The sequence below is a fragment of the Orbicella franksi genome, unplaced genomic scaffold, assembly GCF_964199315.1.
Source record: "Orbicella franksi unplaced genomic scaffold, jaOrbFran1.1 SCAFFOLD_84, whole genome shotgun sequence".
In the NCBI taxonomy this organism is placed as follows: domain Eukaryota; kingdom Metazoa; phylum Cnidaria; class Anthozoa; order Scleractinia; family Merulinidae; genus Orbicella; species Orbicella franksi.
Window position 1 is genome coordinate 34,273 of NW_027670399.1, and position 22,728 is coordinate 57,000.

At 38.4% G+C, this 22,728-nt stretch overlaps 3 protein-coding genes across 8 annotated transcripts in view; all 3 read right to left on the minus strand.

Annotated features, from left to right (window-relative positions):
* LOC145471367 (dnaJ homolog subfamily C member 13-like) lies at positions 1-12,429 on the minus strand. 4 transcript variants are annotated; one of them, XR_014042904.1, is made up of 8 exons: positions 12,387-12,429; positions 12,053-12,148; positions 11,413-11,490; positions 11,139-11,210; positions 10,604-10,712; positions 9,892-10,035; positions 375-466; positions 1-24 (listed from the first exon to the last, which is right to left on the minus strand). XR_014042904.1 is itself a non-coding variant. In XM_081454845.1 (6 exons), the coding sequence occupies exons 2-5, from the start codon at positions 12,125-12,127 to the stop codon at positions 10,608-10,610; spliced, it is 330 nt and encodes a 109-aa protein (XP_081310971.1). In that variant the 5' UTR covers positions 12,128-12,148; positions 12,387-12,429; the 3' UTR covers positions 9,787-10,035; positions 10,604-10,607. The 4 variants fall into 4 exon arrangements, 1 of the variants encoding a protein (XP_081310971.1); XR_014042903.1 differs by lacking the exons at positions 1-24; positions 375-466 and adding an exon at positions 4,443-4,987; XR_014042905.1 differs by lacking the exons at positions 1-24; positions 375-466; positions 12,387-12,429 and adding an exon at positions 4,443-4,987 and having other exon boundaries at positions 12,053-12,305.
* Positions 12,387-22,520, minus strand: LOC145471366 (dnaJ homolog subfamily C member 13-like). 3 transcript variants are annotated; one of them, XM_081454843.1, is made up of 7 exons: positions 22,435-22,520; positions 15,028-15,119; positions 14,578-14,677; positions 14,099-14,173; positions 13,471-13,671; positions 12,821-12,902; positions 12,387-12,429 (listed from the first exon to the last, which is right to left on the minus strand). In XM_081454843.1, exons 2-7 carry the CDS (start codon positions 15,064-15,066, stop codon positions 12,420-12,422), a joined length of 507 nt encoding a protein of 168 aa, XP_081310969.1. In that variant the 5' UTR covers positions 15,067-15,119; positions 22,435-22,520; the 3' UTR covers positions 12,387-12,419. The 3 variants fall into 3 exon arrangements, with proteins under 3 accessions (XP_081310969.1, XP_081310967.1, XP_081310968.1); XM_081454841.1 differs by lacking the exon at positions 22,435-22,520 and adding an exon at positions 15,841-15,940; XM_081454842.1 differs by lacking the exons at positions 15,028-15,119; positions 22,435-22,520 and adding an exon at positions 15,841-15,976.
* Positions 21,824-22,728, minus strand: part of LOC145471365 (dnaJ homolog subfamily C member 13-like) — a 6,899-nt gene continuing 5,994 nt past the window's right edge. The window contains exon 13 of the mRNA XM_081454840.1: positions 21,824-22,578. The gene's annotated coding sequence lies outside the window, so the exon portion shown is untranslated. The remainder of the gene's footprint in view (positions 22,579-22,728) is intronic.

The window sequence follows — 22,728 nt, forward strand, 5'->3', positions numbered from 1 at the left end:
GTTTGCTGTCGTGCTTGAGATGACCTGCAATACAGTGATAAGAGTCATTTCCCCTTACATTATCAATACACTGTTAAGAAGACAAGTGATGAGAATAAAGAAATTGAACACCCAAAGAAAAACTGTGTTGATGTTTAGTAACATAAGAAATGAATGAGAACCAGCGAGAGGAACTGATCGTGACACATTAAAGATTCTCCGTACTAGTACTATAGACTAAGAAATTTATTTTTACGCTGACAAGGGTTGATACACCACAAACCTCTCCCAACTAAAACTATAAGGAGTGTACAAAGACAACTGGGGAGAAAATTTATGTTGAGATTGAACTTTAAGAGGTTAATCCAGACATTGTTCAAAGCACTTCGTCTTACCTCAAGAGCAAACTTCTGAAGTTTTGTTGCTTTAGTCATCCTTAGTAAGGAGAAAATCAGCTTAAAATGTCCTATACACTGAGCTTCAGTGCCTGTCAACAGAGAGACAAGTCACAGAAATTAGATTTTCATGACGTAAAATGGGTTAATTATCAGGGAGATAACGACAATGGTTATTTTAAAGGAGCTCAGTCACGGTTTGCGCATATTGAAAAGATTAGCTTCAATTTTTCAAATTCGTCATTTGTAATCCGTGTTAATCTTCTCCATCCTTAGCCATCCTTGTTCCGTTATGGTTTATCATTATCTCTTTGGTGTTTTTCTTTCTTACAAAACTGTTATTTTCAGGTTTCCTACCATTCAAAGGTAATTTTGTATGTGGCCAAAATAACTCAAAATACCATGACTGAGCCCCTTTAACAGGGGCATCAGTTCACAGCAATAAATGACTGAAATAAATGAATTCAAGGTAGACACATCTGTCATATCGAATCGGAGACATGAAGGAATTTGTGAAAACGCAAGTTCATTGTCCCAGTCATCTGAAAATAGCAACGGACGATACATATTAAGCAAGGGGAAAAAGGAAAGGTTTGTTGAGGTTGAGGTTTTGGGGAAGGTCAGTTTCGTGAGGAAAGTTGAGTTTTGTGATCTGATGAGTATCATCCATATTTTGCTGCTATTGCTCTGACACTCGCCACAATGCATTAAACAGGCAAAACAACTACAAACACACTTTTGGCCTGTCACACAATCGTCTCCCAAGCAACACACGGCGTGACACGTCAACGTAACGCTTGCGCAGTTTATACCTGAGTTGTTTTTGATGACGTTTCTAAGCGCTTCCAGAGCCATGACGCTAGCATCCAGTCTTTTCTGGTTTTTCTTCAAGTCAATCAGTTGTGAAATTGACATTTGAATATCATGTTTTCCTAGAAACAAGACTAGTGATACTACACTGAATTCATCAATCCAAATTCCCTGATTTTAACTGTAACTGAACTACTCAGGCTTCACCTTGTTCAGAAACTACGCTGTCTTTTCAAAACTTCAACATCTACCCAGCACACAATAGCAAACACAAATCCTAAGAGAAGTTTTAAAACGACACTTCCCTCTTGACTTGACATAAAACAACAGCTCACCCTTAATTTGACTTTAACAAGACAGTTCACCCTTAATTTGGTTTTCTTTTATTTGATGAACATCAACTTCCTCACATGAGCATCTTCCAGGTTCAAATATGATCACACAAGTGAGCAAGAGTTCAGCATGAGGACATACATTGGATAATTAACCAAATAGCAGGTTGAAATCCTCATCAGCTATTAGAGTGCTCAATAGTTTAACTAGAGACACATCAGACTTAATGACAAAGATATAGAAATCATATATGATGCTCATTTCGAAACGAAACATAGAGAAGTGCAACTGAGCTTAGTGAGCATTATATGGAGCCTGAAGGACCAGAACGTTGAGTACAACATTAAATGGCCTAAGATGAAGGAGAGCAGATCTTATTCGAACACTATAAAGAAATGTAATTTGAGTTTGTGGGAGAAATATTTCATTTTATGTAAACCCAAAGTGTCAACCCTAAACAACAGAAATGAGCCAATATCTTGCTGTAGACATTCTAGGAATTTTTTGCTGAAAAATATCATCACCTTATTAGCCATAGCATCTCACTTGATGCGCCACGTACCACCATTTTTACATATTGTTCTGTTTTTTTTTTCAAATATCTTTCCCTGTAACCATTTTTTCTAGCAGTTGCCTGATGATTGCTTCTGAAGAAGCATGAAACCCTGAGTAGCAAGTAAATGTCTTAGACCAACTAATCCAGCTTTATACTTCCATTATTGGATAATTAACGTATTTTCAATGGGTTTATACAGAATATTATCTGTTGACTTCAACATAATCACATGAAGCATATTGATACAGCTACATGTCGATACAATATATAACAAAGAAAATCATTGAGAAATATGGAACCAGTAAATCAGAGCGATGAACAGAAATCCAGTAAGGAACAGAGAACAAAGAAATAGTTACTGTCCCTAATATTTTTGCTAATTTAGAACATCCAAGTCATGACATTGCTTTATGCTAAATCCACATCCGAGCCTATGAAACACCAGAGGCTATTAATCCATTTTCAATTTTGCAAGACATGATGCTTAATTAGCCAAAAAAAAAAAAAAAATAGGAAAAATAGGAGGTTTCATTTTTAAAAATAGGAGAAAATAGGAATTCATCTGCTCAAAAAAGTAGGCAAAAAATATGAGCTGGACACCTTGAAGGTGCCAGAGCTGAGCATGATGGCTATGATTGCTGGAGCCATAGCAAAGATTTCATTCCATTGTTAGTTACGACTGAACTGGAAAACATGGTTAATGTGTTTCACGCATGACACATATGACAAGTTAAAAAATAATAATAAGGCGTAAAATGAATGTACTATCATTTACAAATTATAAAAACAAAGCGTATTACTTTATTGATGTAGTCCTTTGCCGAAAGACAAATTTAAGAGATATTTGGCAAATACTGAAGTCTTGATCCCTTAAAAATGCTAGATCAACAGCACTGTTCACAATTTTGGACAAAAACTTGTCTTGAATTTTACACCTGCAACATACAGAAATCTCATGGTTATTAATATGGGCAGGCTTTTAGCAAGATGGGTGTCCAGGCATCCTGTGGATGGCCTCTTATTAAAGAAAATCGCTTTATTTTTCATATGTTGCCTTATAGATTGTTCATTTGAGCAGGCCCTATAGCACTTTTGGGACACCTACTTTTTAAATCTTGACCAAAAGCCTGAATGTGGGTAATATCGAGGTACAGTGTACATGTACCGTTCAAAGTTTATGTTCTTTAAACTATGCATAAATTAAAACTTAGACTGGTTTATTTGAAAGAGCTTTTAAGCTCTCCTTTAAAAATGTTGAGTACTTTCCTTGATTCGTGATTGAAAACTTCTTTCAATTGAACGAAGAAAAGGTTTGCTGTTACATGTATGCCATCCTTTCTAAGTAAGTTGTTACCAGTAGTTCAAACACTTCAGCGTGACATAAAGGGACAGGTCTGTAAGGGCGTCTAGTATTTTCCACGGTCATTTCTAGGAAAAATATATCTCACAACCTTGATCTTTACCATGAACAGCTGTGGCTAAATTTTGTTACAGTGCCTAAGAGATCAAAATAAATGACTCGCGTCTTGTTATTTGTGGATATGGAACTCCCAACAGCTGTGGGGCCCAAAGCGTAAAACCACAAAACACCAAAATTCTAGGGGGTGGGTGGAGTACCGTGAAGCCCCTTCAAAACAGAAAATCCTGGGGGTGAGGGGTCTATCTGGAAAAAAACCCTCTAAGGAGGGGGGGTGGAGGATGGTTATTTTCTGGAACCACACATTTTACCCCTCCTGGTCTGCAGTCTGCAGTCTTCATTTTACACTGACTGGTAATTTTCAAATGTTTTTTTACACATGTATACCTTGACAGTGGAGAGACTGATTATTCATGCTAATTACTTCATGAAAATCATTAATAAACATACCTGCTCTATGGTGCCAGATATTCAGTTGTCGTCCTGTACTACCATTCATTTACTCCTTATCTTATCTTTATCTGGTGATGTTCTGCTCTTCATCTGATCCAATCTTGGCTTGTAGTTTTGTTTAACTTCGTTCAGCCAAGTTATCTCGCTTGATGTCCTCTCTGTGTCCAGTCTTTCCACGTACAAGCCTTCAACATTTCGGTTATTTCTCAACGAGAGGTTTACATTTTCTTGTGTGTAACAGCCCCGGGAAAAAGCCTGTTTAGTTTACTAGAGTATTACACTCAAAAAAGTTTGTTCCCTCTTGCACGTGTCTTCCGCCATCTTTGTTATCTCGACCCCACACTCACTCGGCCATAATGTCGTGTTTGTGTCACGTGATATTTTCGCCCCTAGTCTTAGCCTACAGGGGTTTGGCCACGGGGAAACTCGCTTTGGAGACGATTTGATTGGCTCAAGAGAGGATCAAGATTCACAGAGGACGTTTAAACAAGAAAAAGACCAAGTTACCGCTGCACAAAACACATTGGTTTTGAGTACAGTTCATGCTTTGGCAAGACGTCAAAACCATCTTCTCCGAAGCACGTACTTGCAAGGTTTGCTTGAAGTAAATTCTTGTCGCAGGTGTTGGTGTTTCATAACGACACTGAACGGAAGGACCAGTCAGAACTTGTTTCCAGTGGCTGAGAGCTAAGTAAAACTTCTCCGCTAGTTGAATTCTTGAACGTGATGGAATACTATCAAGCAAGAAAGACCGTGCTTGACCACATTTCAAAACACCAAGGAGAGAGTTGAAAATACTACGCGTGGCGGAGTATTTTTGACGAACTTCGAGCCAGCTCTTAAACAATCAGTTTCCACAGGTGACAACAAACTGAAAGCTCTCTGGTTTTAAGGAATGCAGTACAATGTAACTTAGACTATCCTCGATCGGGGAACCTCTTGTTAAACGGAAGGGTGATGTAAGCAGTTCCGTAGACTAGTCAGTATGAGGCAAACCAAGGCACTTGCCTCAGTCATTTTTTTTTTCTCGTTTTTGTTGTTTCTCTGTTGAAAGGGGAAATTGAAACACTGGTAAATGCCAAGGAAAAGAATTAAACCATGGACTTTGCCTCAGTCATAATTTTTTGTTTTGGCTACGGCCCTGGTGAGGCAAACCCAAGGAACGCACAGAAAAGACAAGGAGGCACAGCAGAAAAACGCTAAACGGAATACCTAAAGGAAAAGAAGACGAACTGTATAAATGGAACACAAAACGAAACACAAAACGAAACACAGCCTTGACTATTGGTGCTTTGGTTGCGGCGGGGTTTTCCACAGTTTTTAGAGCTCCGTTTAGGAGGTTCAGAAGGTACTGAACTAATTCGAACGAAAGAGCCTAAAGAGATAAAAGGAAGGAAGTTAAGATCTCTTGAATAGTCACACAAAAGGGTGATGTAAACAAATCTTCTAATAATACACAGTATATCATAAACGTACAGCTCAATAGCTTTCATTTCGGTGGTGGCACAGTAAGGCTTCGCCCACAAACTCAAAAGTTAGAAGAGCTTCGTGCGGTATGATAAACAGTATCAGATAAAAGTATCACTCAATAGCTTTCAGTTGAATGGTCCCACACTAGGGTTTCATCCTTGTACAGCATAATAAACAGTACCAGATGAAAGTACTGCTCATTTCATTTGAATGGTCACACACCAGGGTTTCACCCACAGACTTAAAAGTTAGAACCACCTTGTACAGCATAATACACAGTGCCAGATGAAAGTACTGCTCAATAGCTTTCATTTGAATGGTCACACGCTAGGGTTTCATCCAGAAACTTTAAAGTTAGTACCACCTTGTACAGCATAGTAAACAGCACCACATGAAAGTACTGCTCAATAACTTTCATTTAATGCCCACACTAGGGTTTCATCCAAAAACTTAAGAGTGAATGCCTATAAAAATGGACCTAAATCGCCTATCAATGGCACAAGTCGAAAAATTGATTTCGCTTGTATTTTGTCCATAGATAGGTCCTAGTAAGAATGGAAACGGACCATAGTTAGTTTCTGCTAATACAGCTTTCTTTGGTAGAAATACGCCAAAAACGATTTCGACCCGACTGGACTCAAAATCTACTTCCGGTTTTGCTAAATTTTCCGAATATTTGATTGCTTCGCGCTCCGCAGAACAGCTACTTGAGAATCTTTCAATAGATTTTATATTCAGTTCAGGTCTTCGTAGTGTGTCTGAGCGAAAAATAAAATAAATCAAAGTTAGTTTTGGGCCCGAAAAGAGATAAAACTGACACGCAAAATTTTACAGTATGCCGCAGGAGAATTATTGCATAAAAACATCGCCATATTTTTCTATGGGCTATAACTTTAAATACCATAAAAACACTTTCTACGGGTTAAATATACACCCACCTGTTAGGATATCAAAAAATATCTCTGGGCAAATGGTTTCAAGTCGCCCGCCTTGGCCTGTGTTTCTCGTAGATTTTGCCCAAAATCCGCCGTTGGGATGTAAACAATTGCGTGACGCGGAGAGCCACTCTCGAGTAAAATATTCGTTTCCAGCAATCCGATGAAAGCAATTTTTGAAAAGTTGTGTGGACAAAATAATGGAAAATGGTTTTTTGTTTTTGTTTAAGTTAGTATAGTTAAGTTAGTATAAATATATGTTTTTTCATTTGCATTGCAACACCCACGACATCCCTGATAAAGAACGTTACTACAATACTCCGGGAAATGATTTTAACACTTGTTTGTTTTATAGATTTCACTGATAGCTTACAATACAGTGGCAGTTTTAGAGATACACTTAACCAGTCCTCTATGGTTTATGGCAATTGAATCATTGACTGACAAACAAGAGAAAATGACAAATAAAGTCAAGTGGAAATACCATAATTTCTATAAACTACTAACTGCGTGACGGCATCTCAGCTCTTCTAGCTGTGTAGAAAATTTGTACCAACACAATATGCGCAAACTCAGCTAGAAAACCTGGAATTTCTTGAGTAGAATTAGCCGAGGAAGAAATTGCGTTTAAGTTTCAATCATACTGGGGGAAAAAAATCCATCTTTTCTACTTTGGTTGTTTGATCAATTACCTGAAATTTGCAGATCATATCACTGGTCGACAAATCATGTAAACATTACAGTGGTCGATCTAGGACTAGGTTTACACTAAAGGAGTTTTTTCGGATTCGTAAAAGTTCCTGGATTCATCAATTTTAGAGTATTCGGATTAGTAGAGGTCTACAGTGAAAGGATATTCGGATTCTTAACCGTTTATACACGACGATAACTCCGGGAACATTCATGATGGAATGGTTAACAAGCAGTTTGTTGCCTCGACGACGAGAAACAAAATGCCTCCGAAAATAAGGCTAGGGGTAGGTTGAGACAGTCTGAAGCTTTCTTTCAACTCGCTGACTACGGTACTGTTATCCATCATGTCAGGTCCCTCTAGGTATTTATTCTGGTCTTTACTTAATATCTAGAACCGTCGAGGTTTTTGATCGTGCCATCGTCGTCATCTGCGCAGTAAAGTATAAATTGGATTTCTGAGGAGTATGGCATTACCCATTATAAAAGTGATTACCTACACCTGAAACAGCACAAGGTAATCACCCAGCGACCGCCATCAAATGGCCATCAACGTGACTACGACTCGACTACGACTGGATCATGTAATCCGCCATAAACTCAAAAGATCACAGGCGAAAAAATATCCGGATTCGAGAGAAAATCGTTTACACGACAAAACTCTCGAGATTCAAAAGTTTTCGGATTCAAAGTTCCCACTTTAAATTCTGGATTCAAAATCTCCGGAGTCACGACCAAACCGGGGAGTTTTTATTTCGGATTCGTCCATTTTTGTGTAAACGGCAAAATCAATCCGGCACTAAAACGTTCCGGATTCATCACGAATCCGGAACGATTTCCTCTAGTGTAAACCTACAATCCTGGCCATAAGTTGTTGGGACACCTCCCCTTTTTGCGCGCTAAAACCCACGATTTCAACTACGTCCTTAACGTTTTAGAACAAAAGATGAATAGAAGCAAGTACAATTGACCCCCCTCTCCCCTAGCCCTAGATCGGATGTGGGAAAAAAGGAAAAAGGGACAATAGAAAGTGGTTAGATAGTTGTGTTGGAACCAAACGCGATTGCTAAAAAATCGCTATTATTGGAATAAGACGTGAATATCTATCTTATCGTCTCTTTAGTTCGACAATACTGTTCTAGGAGGCGAACAATTCTTGAAACGTGGCTATTCTGAAGCTATTATCAAGGATTTTTTTTTTTCAAGATTTTTATCAGCATTGACAGGGGGGAGAGGGGTACGCGGGCTTGCGCGGTTTTTGGTCTTAAGAGAGGCTGCCTGTGAAGTCGTCTGCCGTAACTGTCCCAACACTTTTGACCAGGATTATAGTCTTAAATGAACAGCGAACATCCATCTTGTTTTGTTCGCGGAAGTCGGTCACAGAAGAGCGAATTTCAATGAAATATATATATATAATTTGATTAAGCAATTAGCCAAAAATAGGTTGGCCACCAAAACAGTTTAGTGTTTAGCCTAACTCTAACCTTAAGTTTTAAGACTGAAGAAAAAAAGAAAAAAAGCATTGAGCATTTCAGTTGTTTGAAACAGAAACATTCGCGCACAATGAACTATATGTATAGTACGTGCGTAACCTGGAAAGCAATCCGTCCAGCACAGTAATTGTTCAAATTAACAGCTTACCGAGACACTCGCACTGTCGATGCCTCATATATGATTTAAACTTTTAGGATTTGTTTACTTTACTTTTTCCGACTCTTTAGCAGGAGAAAAGGCACTAAATGTGCTGGTACAAATAAAAAGGTTTAACCGAAAATCGATCCGTCGTAATCAACAAATACAAATTTAATCACTGTAGCGTTCCTTCAGATCACGTAAGGCTACAAACCAACAATATCAACTTTTCATTACGCTTAACAAATGAACTTAGAACGATTTTCTTTGTAGAACTCGTTCTTGTAATTAAAATGATCAAAGAAATAACGACAGCCTAAAACGACATAGCAGTAACACCCGAACTCCAAGTAAATTGCTTTTAATTGACGTTTTTAATTAACGAAATTTCCAAAGCGATGACTTTCAAAATATTAAAGTTAAAAGTGGTCCATTATGTTTTTCTTTTTTCACCCAAATGTTCTAAGATAGCCATCCGCGGTTTGTTGGAAACGAATTATGTATTCAGGATGACCGCCAGCGTCACGCAATTGTTTACATTCTCACGGCGGTTCAGGGAAAAATTTATGAGAAGCACAGGCCAAGGCGGGCGACTTAAAACCATTTGCCCAGAGATATTTTTTGATTTTCAAACAAGTCGGTGTACAGTTAACCCGTAGAAAGTATTTTTATGGCATTTAAAGTTATAGCCCATAGAGAAATATGGCGATATTTTAGTGCTATAATTCGTTTGCAACACATCGTAATATTTTGCGTTTCTGTTCGATCTCGTTTCGGGCTCAAACGAAACCTCGATTTATTTTATTTTTAGCTCAGTCATACCATGAAGACCTGAGCTGAATGTAAAAAGCATTGAAACATTCTCAAGTAGCTGTTCTGCGGAGCGCGAAGCAATCAAATATTCGGAAAATTCAGCAAAACCGGAAGTAGATTTTGAGCCCAATCGGAAAAAAACCGTTTTTCGCAAATTTCTCCCCCAAAAGGCTGTATTAGCAGAAACTAACTATGGTCCGTTTGTTTACTAGCTAGGGCCAATCTATGGGCAAAAAATGAGCAAAATCGATTTTTCGACTTGTGCCGTTGTTTGGTCCATAGTTATGGGCACTGGCTCTTAAAAGTCAAAACCACATACACAGCACAAACGGAAAGAGGATTAATCATCAAACATGTTAGTCTCGAGGTTTACTACACAATTCAAGGTAAATATCACTTCTTATTTACCTGTGCTACAAGCTCTGTGTGATTCTTGTCAAACATTCTGTGAAGTGCTTCACATGCCACACCCACGACATCTGGCCTCGCTTCCATTCCCTTGATCATGTGACTGATACAGTCGCTGACCTGCGCCATGCTTCGAACACAGATCTGAAAAGGGCCGTTTCCGAGCGAGAGAAATCATACAACGAATAAATCAAAATCTTAGTTCCACTATATAAGAAATGCAAAAATGTAATTTAAATGGCTTTCTTATTTTTCCACAGATGACATCCCCTTTTTAAAAATTAATCGCTCTTTCAATAATCTGATTTGACTATTTAATACAACATAGCTTTTTCAAGGTAAACTTTTTTCAGAATACTGACAATATTTCTCTCTTGAAAAGGGCCAAATTACGCTTTTTCAAGTGACGCGGACACAAACAACCTTGACTCGACGCATCGAAAAAATTTACACTACATTTTCTACGTTCGTGGTTCGTGATATATATGAATCTTTTAGTCTTACATATCCATTTACAAATAAAGCTGCGTTTTAAATTGCTGCGGCAATGTGGATGGGGCCTTAGTTTATTTCTACATGGGTGAAATGTGACGTTCCCTGCATGCAATTATGTACATCGCAAAAAAGCGACGTTGTTTTAAAATATCGTTGCATAACTAAATTTCCTTTGTGAGGTCTGGATTAAACTCCATCCCCTAATGGTGTGTCTTACCTCGTTAGCCGAGAGCAAGTGAACCACTTGCACAGCGGATTTCACGACTGCATTGTTTGTAGAACCCATGCTCTTTTACTAAATTTGGAATGTGGCCTAGGCCTGGGACCTGGGAATAGAGCACAGATACTCTTAACATTCGCTTTATGCCGCAATGTGAACACAAACGTTCTGCTAACTGGTGACCAATTCCTTAATTCTCACGTCTGTATACTCAATTAAGTGGTGATTACATCTGGAGAAAATAAAAGTTGATCTAGCCAAGACTACCGTTTCAAACCTCTAGCCCTGCCCGAGATCGTGTTATTTCTGAGAAGTCACTTAACGTTTTTCTTGAGTTGCCATCCAGGAGACTAGGCAAGAGCAAGCAGACACGTTCCCCACCCCAGCCCCGTACACTGAGCAGTTTTGTTCACGATATTTCAACATGGCGCATGCTTGCTTGAGGGTTGAATCGGAAAAAAATAAGTTGTTTAGAATGTGGTTATAGACGAAAATTCCCAATACCACTTCTAATTCGTCGTTTTCCACGTACCTGGTCTGCTAGCTGCGGTTGTGCCGTAAAAAGACAGAGTGTGGCCTGGGTGACAGTCTCGAGAGTCTCGCCCTGAAACGGGTTTGAGAAAAGTAGCAAGAAAGTAGAAAACGGAAATGACAATATAAAACACACGTACTAAACAGGTAAAACAGGTAAAGCAGCAGCCTGGTCTGAGAGGTTTCAGAAAAGTACCAAAAAGTGGAAAACGAAAATGACAGTATAACAAACAAGTATCAAAACGTAAACCCCTTAAAAATAAAACAAAACTTACATCAGAGGAGGATTTTGTTAGCAGTTCAACAAACTTCTGTAGCAAAGCTATAAGGAACTCCTTCGGCTTCCGAAGAACCTGAGAAGACAAAATAAAAAGAACCCACTTTCAAAGCTATACTATTGAGTTTTGTTTTACTGTAGCTTTACTGAGCTATATAATGACTTCAAAGTCAATGGTTTATTGACCTTGGCCAGAATCTTCCGTTCTAGTCCACTCGGATGCAAAATCTGCACTGACCACGATTTCTATCAAGCATTTTTTCCCCACATTTTCCTCCAAGTTACGGCTAGCTATTTGTACGTTTTGCCACCGTAATAACTGGTGTTGCAAATTTCGTTCATGCGACCTTTCCCCCTCTTTTCTCAAATTGCTTTTTCTCCCTCGCCATCAGTTACGAGCTTTCTAGCGCTGGGCACTGGTTATATGTTTTCCCGCGCTTAACCCTGATTACGTGTTTTCCCGCTCTTTTGACGAGTTATGTTTTTTTTTGTTTGCTTTGAGTTCTGATTGGCTTAATGGGTTCGGCTCTGAGAAAACCTTAGCCTCACTTTTGCAACAACTATAACAAAACCAACGCCGTTTAAAGAAACTTTTTTTTTCTTTGTTGTTTTTTTCTTTTTCTTTTTTAAGAACATACCCAAGCTGGCTGCTGAATAAAGAGCCGAAGATAAATTCCACCAATTGTTATTTCCCCAGCAGCTTCGTCAAACATAACTTCAAAGTCTTCAGGAAGCTGAAAACAAAAACACAACACGTTTCACATCAATTTCTCAATAACAAAGGCTGTTTGTTTTCCAAATTCTCTTAGAGTACAAATATCATTAAATGCACTCTTTGCCAGACGAATTTCTCCACCTGTTTTTAAGTACACATCTCTTTTTCTACAAACCTCCTTCAAAGTATTTAAATTTCACCTCCCTACTAAATATTTTCACAAAAGAGGACAGGGAAGTCACGAAATAATGTCTTACCTTCCATTGAATGTCTGGGCTGTCTTTCTGCACCTAGTAATGCCTATAACGACAGGAAAAAGAAACGCGATCAGCACATTTTCCTGTGTAACAGCAGCTTCTTGGCCTACTCACGTAACGCAATCTTTACTGCTAGTCAGGACGTAATTCTAAACGTAATGACATGTTGAGGGGAAGATGGCGGTTCACAATGGTGTCTGTACAAGAGATGCACATCTAAGACCGGAGACAACTAGTTTCGTCATGATCATCTTCGCTTAAGACGGCACTGGCCGCAGGTTTACATAACGAAATATTAACAGGAACAATTATTCGACTTTTTAAGGGCATTAACCAACTGACTTTAATCAGTATATCAGACACGAAAGACTGTGTTTGACCACATTTCCAAACACTTAGAATCATGGAACATGGACTAGCATTAATAAACTCACTTGTCTTTAAGCTGTTTCACCACTGTGCAGATTTTTTCTCTGGCTTCAGTGTTCCATATCCGTTCAGGATTCTCCTGGTTTGCTATACCGAAAAAAACAAACAAACAAATCAAAAACAGATCCGGTATAGACACCACATACATAACCTATTAGCCACACACATGATTGCCACAGACAAAACTTTTCAAAATCCCTGAGTTTTCCCTGATAAAAATAATATTTCCCTGAGCAAATAAATACAAAATGTCACAGACAGAAGAGTTTCTAGCCTCCCCTAACAGCCTTCCTTTCCACCCATTCATCGAGACTGGCAAGTTTTCAAAACAATTTCTTGATTGAGGAGAAACATCGTTGAGATCACACTGAATATTTCTTCCAGCCTTCAATGGTATTAAATCAGCAGAGTCATGTTAAAATTCTTTCAAATCTCCCCGACTTTTCTTCAAAATGTCAATTCTCCCTGACTCAAAATAAAATTCCCTTACTTCTTCTTGACCTTGAATAATTTTTTCCCCTGACCATCTCCTGAGCTGTGGCAACCCTGACACATGTTTTAGTTCGTCAAGTAATCTTTCCAAAACAAAATAGCGTGACAAGGCCGTGTAACGTCCCTGACGTTCTAATATAGCTTGGCGAACGACTTGCCTCACCTTCAAACATATGCACGCTTGCTGAAGCGTTGTCTCTCATAGCGTCCATAAAGATGGCTGGCAAAAATTTGGACAACACGATCTTCACTTTGGGTCCAATGAGCTTATCTGACATCATCTTGGAAAACAGCTCGGCTGATCTCTCGCGGACCACTGGGTTTGTGCCATTTGCATAAAGGTCCAGAAGATAGATCAGACCGCCTGAAAAATACACCAGGTTAGAATCTGTCTCGGGTCCAAGAAATCGAAGAAGCGACGAGCAGGGCTACGATTAGCCTCCAAACAGTCACTCTACTGAATTTTTGCGCAAAGCTGTTTCTTCAGCATAAAGAGGATAAGAGACGGTATTGCCACACCCATCCCACCCCAACCTACCACTCCCTTTGATGGGATATCGGCATTTTGACAAGTTGCCCTCACTGGTTTATACTTCTAGGTTAGCAGCAAAGAGCCTTGTCCAAGCGCACAATACTACGACTCTAAGCAGAGTCTAACCACTCGCTCTGAAGTCTAACATAGCAGACCACTGCGCCACCACCACCCCCTCCCTGTTGCCTTAAATAAAATTCGTGACGTAAGTAATATGCTAATCCCCGTCAACATTGACGTTTTAGTTTGTGGTATTTACCTTTATGCATCGTTTCCTTGACGATTTTAGTGTTGGAACAAAGTGCGTGCATTGTATCGACTGCCAACAGACGATCTGTCATGAAAAACAATACCACAAAGGTTATGAATGAGAACTACTTTTGCACTTTTCTGGGAAAGAAACAAGCACATGATTTGAAACTTTCTCTTAACATGCCAGAGCCGAGTTGTTCGAAAACCGGTTAACGCTAACCCAGGATTACAAGTTAATGGAAGCATCAATTTTTCCTGTATACAAATGTTTTTCACTTCTTATGTTTTGTGTAGTTTGAGATTACTCATGCTCAAAACTGAAGGACAGACAAGATAACCAGAAAACCTCATCGAAAAAATACAAAACTGAAGGCAGGCAGGCAACAGCATAATCAAAATCTCTCGGGTTAGAGTGGAAAAGACGTAACAGAGACGCAAAAACGGATCCTGTGGTGGGGAGGGTAAGGGGTACTGTAGACGACCCACCTGATGGAAGCGTGTGTAGTGTTAGGAACAAAAAGCCGAGGATGTCAGAGTCAGCTATACTCGTTACACAGTTCTTGTTTGCTGTCGTGCTTGAGATGACCTGCAATACAGTGATAAGAGTCATTTCCCCTTACATTATCAATACACTGTTAAGAAGACAAGTGATGAGAATAAAGAAATTGAACACCCAAAGAAAAACTGTGTTGATGTTTAGTAACATAAGAAATGAATGAGAACCAGCGAGAGGAACTGATCGTGACACATTAAAGATTCTCCGTACTAGTACTATAGACTAAGAAATTTATTTTTACGCTGACAAGGGTTGATACACCACAAACCTCTCCCAACTAAAACTATAAGGAGTGTACAAAGACAATTGGGGAGAAAATTTATGTTGAGATTGAACTTTAAGAGGTTAATCCAGACATTGTTCAAAGCACTTCGTCTTACCTCAAGAGCAAACTTCTGAAGTTTTGTTGCTTTAGTCATCCTTAGTAAGGAGAAAATCAGCTTAAAATGTCCTATACACTGAGCTTCAGTGCCTGTCAACAGAGAGACAAGTCACAGAAATTAGATTTTCATGACGTAAAATGGGTTAATTACCAGGGAGATAACGACAATGGCTATTTTAAAGGAGCTCAGTCACGGTTTGCGCATATTGAAAAGATTAGCTTCAATTTTTCAAATTCGTCATTTGTAATCCGTGTTAATCTTCTCCATCCTTAGCCATCCTTGTTCCGTTATGGTTTATCATTATCTCTTTGGTGTTTTTCTTTCTTACAAAACTGTTATTTTCAGGTTTCCTACCATTCAAAGGTAATTTTGTATGTGGCCAAAATAACTCAAAATACCATGACTGAGCCCCTTTAACAGGGGCATCAGTTCACAGCAATAAATGACTGAAATAAATGAATTCAAGGTAGACACATCTGTCATATCGAATCGGAGACATGAAGGAATTTGTGAAAACGCAAGTTCATTGTCCCAGTCATCTGAAAAATAGCAACGGACGATACATATTAAGCAAGGGGAAAAAGGAAAGGTTTGTTGAGGTTGAGGTTTTGAGGAAGGTCAGTTTCGTGAGGAAAGTTGAGTTTTGTGATCTGATGAGTATCATCCATATTTTGCTGCTATTGCTCTGACACTCGCCACAATGCATTAAACAGGCAAAACAACTACAAACACACTTTTGGCCTGTCACACAATCGTCTCCCAAGCAACACACGGCGTGACACGTCAACGTAACGCTTGCGCAGTTTATACCTGAGTTGTTTTTGATGACGTTTCTAAGCGCTTCCAGAGCCATGACGCTAGCATCCAGTCTTTTCTGGTTTTTCTTCAAGTCAATCAGTTGTGAAATTGACATTTGAATATCATGTTTTCCTAGAAACAAGACTAGTGATACTACACCCACATTGGCCAAGCTATCTGAAACTTAATGTATTTCAACACGAAAGATGCTTAAGATCTAGTAACAGCATTCAGTTAGAGAGATCTTTAATTAATAATACTCTACAGGACCAGACTGCAAGTTTATTTAACACGTTGCCCAGCAACGTGAGGTGCTGCCAAGACTATATTAAATTTTGTAAACACACCAAAAACATTATTTTTAAGAGAGCTTTAGAACACCTGGCATAATTTTAATTATTTATTTATTCATTTATTTATTTTAGCATATCTTAAAACACAATTTTATCTCGTTTACATATAGATATAAATTCTTAAAATTCTTAGATATCTTTTTAATTGTAAATTTAGTCAGCATCGGGCAGGCGAAGAGCCACCCTGTGGATATACTGCCCGAAATGCCATTATTATTATTATTATTATTATTACACTGAATTCATCAATCCAAATTCCCTGATTTTAACTGTAACTGAACTACTCAGGCTTCACCTTGTTCAGAAACTATGCTGTCTTTTCAAAACTTCAACATCAACCCAGCACACAATAGCAAACACAAATCCTAAGAGAAGTTTTAAAACGACACTTCCCTCTTGACTTGACATAAAACAACAGCTCACCCTTAATTTGACTTTAACAAGACAGTTCACCCTTAATTTGGTTTTCTTTTATTTGATGAACATCAACTTCCTCACATGAGCATCTTCCAGGTTCAAATATGATCACACAAGTGAGCAAGAGTTCAGCATGAGGACATACATTGGATAATTAACCAAATAGCAGGTTGAAATCCTCATCAGCTATTAGAGTGCTCAATAGTTTAACTAGAGACACATCAGACTTAATGACAAAGATATAGAAATCATATATGATGCTCATTTCGAAACGAAACATAGAGAAGTGCAACTGAGCTTAGTGAGCATTATATGGAGCCTGAAGGACCAGAACGTTGAGTACAACATTAAATGGCCTAAGATGAAGGAGAGCAGATCTTATTCGAACACTATAAAGAAATGTAATTTGAGTTTGTGGGAGAAATATTTCATTTTATGTAAACCCAAAGTGTCAACCCTAAACAACAGAAATGAGCCAATATCTTGCTGTAGACATTCTAGGAATTTTTTGCTGAAAAATATCATCACCTTATTAGCCATAGCATCTCACTTGATGCGCCACGTACCACCCTTTTTACATATTGTTCTGTTTTTTCTTTTTCAAATATCTTTCCCTGTAACCATTTTTTCTAGCAGTTGCCTGATGATTGCTTCTGAAGAAGCATGAAACCCTGAGTAGCAAGTAAATGTCTTAGACAAACTAATCCAGCTTTATACTTCCATTATTGGATAATTAACGTATTTTCAATGGGTTTATACAGAATATTATCTGTTGACTTCAACATAATCACATGAACCATATTGATACAGCTACATGTCGATACAATATATAACAAAGAAAATCATTGAGAAACATGGAACCAGTAAATCAGAGCGATGAACAGAAATCCAGTAAGGAACAGAGAACAAAGAAATAGTTACTGTCCCTAATATTTTTGCTAATTTAGAACATCCAAGTCATGACATTGCTTTATGCTAAATCCACATCCGAGCCTATGAAACACCAGAGGCTATTAATCCATTTTCAATTTACAACATTAAATGGCCTAAGATGAAGGAGAGCAGATCTTATTCGAACACTATAAAGAAATGTAATTTGAGTTTGTGGGAGAAATATTTCATTTTATGTAAACCCAAAGTGTCAACCCTAAACAACAGAAATGAGCCAATATCTTGCTGTAGACATTCTAGGAATTTTTTGCTGAAAAATATCATCACCTTATTAGCCATAGCATCTCACTTGATGCGCCACGTACCACCCTTTTTACATATTGTTCTGTTTTTTCTTTTTCAAATATCTTTCCCTGTAACCATTTTTTCTAGCAGTTGCCTGATGATTGCTTCTGAAGAAGCATGAAACCCTGAGTAGCAAGTAAATGTCTTAGACCAACTAATCCAGCTTTATACTTCCATTATTGGATAATTAACGTATTTTCAATGGGTTTATACAGAATATTATCTGTTGACTTCAACATAATCACATGAACCATATTGATACAGCTACATGTCGATACAATATATAACAAAGAAAATCATTGAGAAATATGGAACCAGTAAATCAGAGCGATGAACAGAAATCCAGTAAGGAACAGAGAACAAAGAAATAGTTACTGTCCCTAATATTTTTGCTAATTTAGAACATCCAAGTCATGACATTGCTTTATGCTAAATCCACATCCGAGCCTATGAAACACCAGAGGCTATTAATCCATTTTCAATTTACAACATTAAATGGCCTAAGATGAAGGAGAGCAGATCTTATTCGAACACTATAAAGAAATGTAATTTGAGTTTGTGGGAGAAATATTTCATTTTATGTAAACCCAAAGTGTCAACCCTAAACAACAGAAATGAGCCAATATCTTGCTGTAGACATTCTAGGAATTTTTTGCTGAAAAATATCATCACCTTATTAGCCATAGCATCTCACTTGATGCGCCACGTACCACCCTTTTTACATATTGTTCTGTTTTTTTTTTTTTTCAAATATCTTTCCCTGTAACCATTTTTTCTAGCAGTTGCCTGATGATTGCTTCTGAAGAAGCATGAAACCCTGAGTAGCAAGTAAATGTCTTAGACAAACTAATCCAGCTTTATACTTCCATTATTGGATAATTAACGTATTTTCAATGGGTTTGTACAGAATATTATCTGTTGACTTCAACATAATCACATGAACCATATTGATACAGCTACATGTCGATACAATATATAACAAAGAAAATCATTGAGAAACATGGAACCAGTAAATCAGAGCGATGAACAGAAATCCAGTAAGGAACAGAGAACAAAGAAATAGTTACTGTCCCTAATATTTTTGCTAATTTAGAACAGCCAAGTCATGAAATTGCTTTATGTTAAATCCACATCCGAGCCTATGAAACACCAGAGGCTATTAATCCATTTTCAATTTTGCAAGACATGATGCTTAATTAGCCAAAAAAAAAAAAATAGGAAAAATAGGTTTCATTTTTAAAAATAGGAGAAAATAGGAATTCATCTGCTCAAAAAAGTAGGAAAAAATATGAGCTGGACACCTTGAAGGTGCCAGAGCTGAGCATGATGGCTATGATTGCTGGAGCCATAGCAAAGATTTCATTCCATTGTTAGTTACGACTGAACTGGAAAACATGGTTAATGTGTTTCACGCATGACACGTATGACAAGTTAAAAAATAATAATAAGGCGTAAAATGAATGTACTATCATTTACAAATTATAAAAACAAAGCGTATTACTTTATTGATGTAGTCCTTTGCCGAAAGACAAATTTAAGAGATATTTGGCAAATACTGAAGTCTTGATCCCTTAAAAATGCTAGATCAACAGCACTGTTCACAATTTTGGACAAAAACTTGTCTTGAATTTTACACCTGCAACATTCAGAAATCTCATGGTTATTAATATGGGCAGGCTTTTAGCAAGATGGGTGTCCAGGCATCCTGTGGATGGCCTCTTATTAAAGAAAATCGCTTTATTTTTCACATGTTGCCTTATAGATTGTTCATTTGAGCAGGCCCTACAGCACTTTTGGGACACCCACTTTTTAAATCTTGACCAAAAGCCTGAATGTGGGTAATATCGAGGTACAGTGTACATGTACCGTTCAAAGTTTATGTTCTTTAAACTATGCATAAATTAAAACTTAGACTGGTTTATTTGAAAGAGCTTTTAAGCTCTCCTTTAAAAATGTTGAGTACTTTCCTTGATTCGTGATTGAAAACTTCTTTCAATTGAACGAAGAAAAGGTTTGCTGTTACATGTATGCCATCCTTTCTAAGTAAGTTGTTACCAGTAGTTCAAACACTTCAGCGTGACATAAAGGGACAGGTCTGTAAGGGCGTCTAGTATTTTCCACGGTCATTTCTAGGAAAAATATATCTCACAACCTTGATCTTTACCATGAACAGCTGTGGCTAAATTTTGTTACAGTGCCTAAGAGATCAAAATAAATGACTCGCGTCTTGTTATTTGTGGATATGGAACTCCCAACAGCTGTGGGGCCCAAAGCGTAAAACCACAAAACACCAAAATTCTAGGGGGTGGGTGGAGTACTGTGAAGCCCCTTCAAAATAGAAAATCCTGGGGGTGAGGGGTCTATCTGGAAAAAAACCCTCTAAGGAGGGGGGGTGGAGGATGGTTATTTTCTGGAACCACACATTTTACCCCTCCTGGTCTGCAGTCTGCAGTCTTCATTTTACACTGACTGGTAATTTTCAAATGTTTTTTTACACATGTATACCTTGACAGTGGAGAGACTGATTATTCATGCTAATTACTTCATGAAAATCATTAATAAACATACCTGCTCTATGGCGCCAGATATTCAGTTGTCGTCCTGTACTACCATTCATTTACTCCTTATCTTATCTTTATCTGGTGATGTTCTGCTCTTCATCTGATCCAATCTTGGCTTGTAGTTTTGTTTAACTTCGTTCAGCCAAGTTATCTCGCTTGATGTCCTCTCTGTGTCCAGTCTTTCCACGTACAAGCCTTCAACATTTCGGTTATTTCTCAACGAGAGGTTTACATTTTCTTGTGTGTAACAGCCCCGGGAAAAAGCCTGTTTAGTTTACTAGAGTATTACACTCAAAAAAGTTTGTTCCCTCTTGCACGTGTCTTCCGCCATCTTTGTTATCTCGACCCCACACTCACTCGGCCATAATGTCGTGTTTGTGTCACGTGATATTTTCGCCCCTAGTCTTAGCCTACAGGGGTTTGGCCACGGGGAAACTCGCTTTGGAGACGATTTGATTGGCTCAAGAGAGGATCAAGATTCACAGAGGACGTTTGAACAAGAAAAAGACCAAGTTACCGCTGCACAAAACACATTGGTTTTGAGTACAGTTCATGCTTTGGCAAGACGTCAAAACCATCTTCTCCGAAGCACGTACTTGCAAGGTTTGCTTGAAGTAAATTCTTGTCGCAGGTGTTGGTGTTTCATAACGACACTGAACGGAAGGACCAGTCAGAACTTGTTTCCAGTGGCTGAGAGCTAAGTAAAACTTCTCCGCTAGTTGAATTCTTGAACGTGATGGAATACTATCAAGCAAGAAAGACCGTGCTTGACCACATTTCAAAACACCAAGGAGAGAGTTGAAAATACTACGCGTGGCGGAGTATTTTTGACGAACTTCGAGCCAGCTCTTAAACAATCAGTTTCCACAGGTGACAACAAACTGAAAGCTCTCTGGTTTTAAGGAATGCAGTACAATGTAACTTAGACTATCCTCGATCGGGGAACCTCTTGTTAAACGGAAGGGTGATGTAAGCAGTTCCGTAGACTAGTCAGTATGAGGCAAACCAAGGCACTTGCCTCAGTCATTTTTTTTTCTCGTTTTTGTTGTTTCTCTGTTGAAAGGGGAAATTGAAACACTGGTAAATGCCAAGGAAAAGAATTAAACCATGGACTTTGCCTCAGTCATAATTTTTTGTTTTGGCTACGGCCCTGGTGAGGCAAACCCAAGGAACGCACAGAAAAGACAAGGAGGCACAGCAGAAAAACGCTAAACGGAATACCTAAAGGAAAAGAAGACGAACTGTATAAATGGAACACAAAACGAAACACAAAACGAAACACAGCCTTGACTATTTGTGCTTTGGTTGCGGCGGGGTTTTCCACAGTTTTTAGAGCTCCGTTTAGGAGGTTCAGAAGGTACTGAACTAATTCGAACGAAAGAGCCTAAAGAGATAAAAGGAAGGAAGTTAAGATCTCTCGAATAGTCACACAAAAGGGTGATGTAAACAAATCTTCTAATAATACACAGTATATCATAAACGTACAGCTCAATAGCTTTCATTTCGGTGGTGGCACAGTAAGGCTTCGCCCACAAACTCAAAAGTTAGAAGAGCTTCGTGCGGTATGATAAACAGTATCAGATAAAAGTATCACTCAATAGCTTTCAGTTGAATGGTCCCACACTAGGGTTTCATCCTTGTACAGCATAATAAACAGTACCAGATGAAAGTACTGCTCATTTCATTTGAATGGTCACACACCAGGGTTTCACCCACAGACTTAAAAGTTAGAACCACCTTGTACAGCATAATACACAGTGCCAGATGAAAGTACTGCTCAATAGCTTTCATTTGAATGGTCACACGCTAGGGTTTCATCCAGAAACTTTAAAGTTAGTACCACCTTGTACAGCATAGTAAACAGCACCACATGAAAGTACTGCTCAATAACTTTCATTTAATGCCCACACTAGGGTTTCATCCAAAAACTTAAAAGTCAAAACCACATACACAGCACAAACGGAAAGAGGATTAATCATCAAACATGTTAGTCTCGAGGTTTACTACACAATTCAAGGTAAATATCACTTCTTATTTACCTGTGCTACAAGCTCTGTGTGATTCTTGTCAAACATTCTGTGAAGTGCTTCACATGCCACACCCACGACATCTGGCCTCGCTTCCATTCCCTTGATCATGTGACTGATACAGTCGCTGACCTGCGCCATGCTTCGAACACAGATCTGAAAAGGGCCGTTTCCGAGCGAGAGAAATCATACAACGAATAAATCAAAATCTTAGTTCCACTATATAAGAAATGCAAAAATGTAATTTAAATGGCTTTCTTATTTTTCCACAGATGACATCCCCTTTTTAAAAATTAATCGCTCTTT

Coding starts and splice junctions, on each gene's coding strand:
- LOC145471367 (XM_081454845.1), bottom strand. CDS start 12,127: ATGTTTGACGAAGCTGCTGGGGAAATAACAATTGGTGGAATTTATCTT. Junction 11,491..12,052: donor TTATTCAGCAGCCAGCTTGG/GTATGTTCTTAA, acceptor TTGTCTTCTCAG/GTTCTTCGGAAGCCGAAGGA. Junction 10,713..11,138: donor AACCGCAGCTAGCAGACCAG/GTACGTGGAAAA, acceptor CTCTATTCCCAG/GTCCCAGGCCTAGGCCACAT.
- LOC145471366 (XM_081454841.1), bottom strand. CDS start 15,883: ATGGCTCTGGAAGCGCTTAGAAACGTCATCAAAAACAACTCAG. Junction 14,174..14,577: donor ACTACACACGCTTCCATCAG/GTGGGTCGTCTA, acceptor TTTTCATGACAG/ATCGTCTGTTGGCAGTCGAT. Junction 12,903..13,470: donor AAGCGTGCATATGTTTGAAG/GTGAGGCAAGTC, acceptor TTTTCGGTATAG/CAAACCAGGAGAATCCTGAA.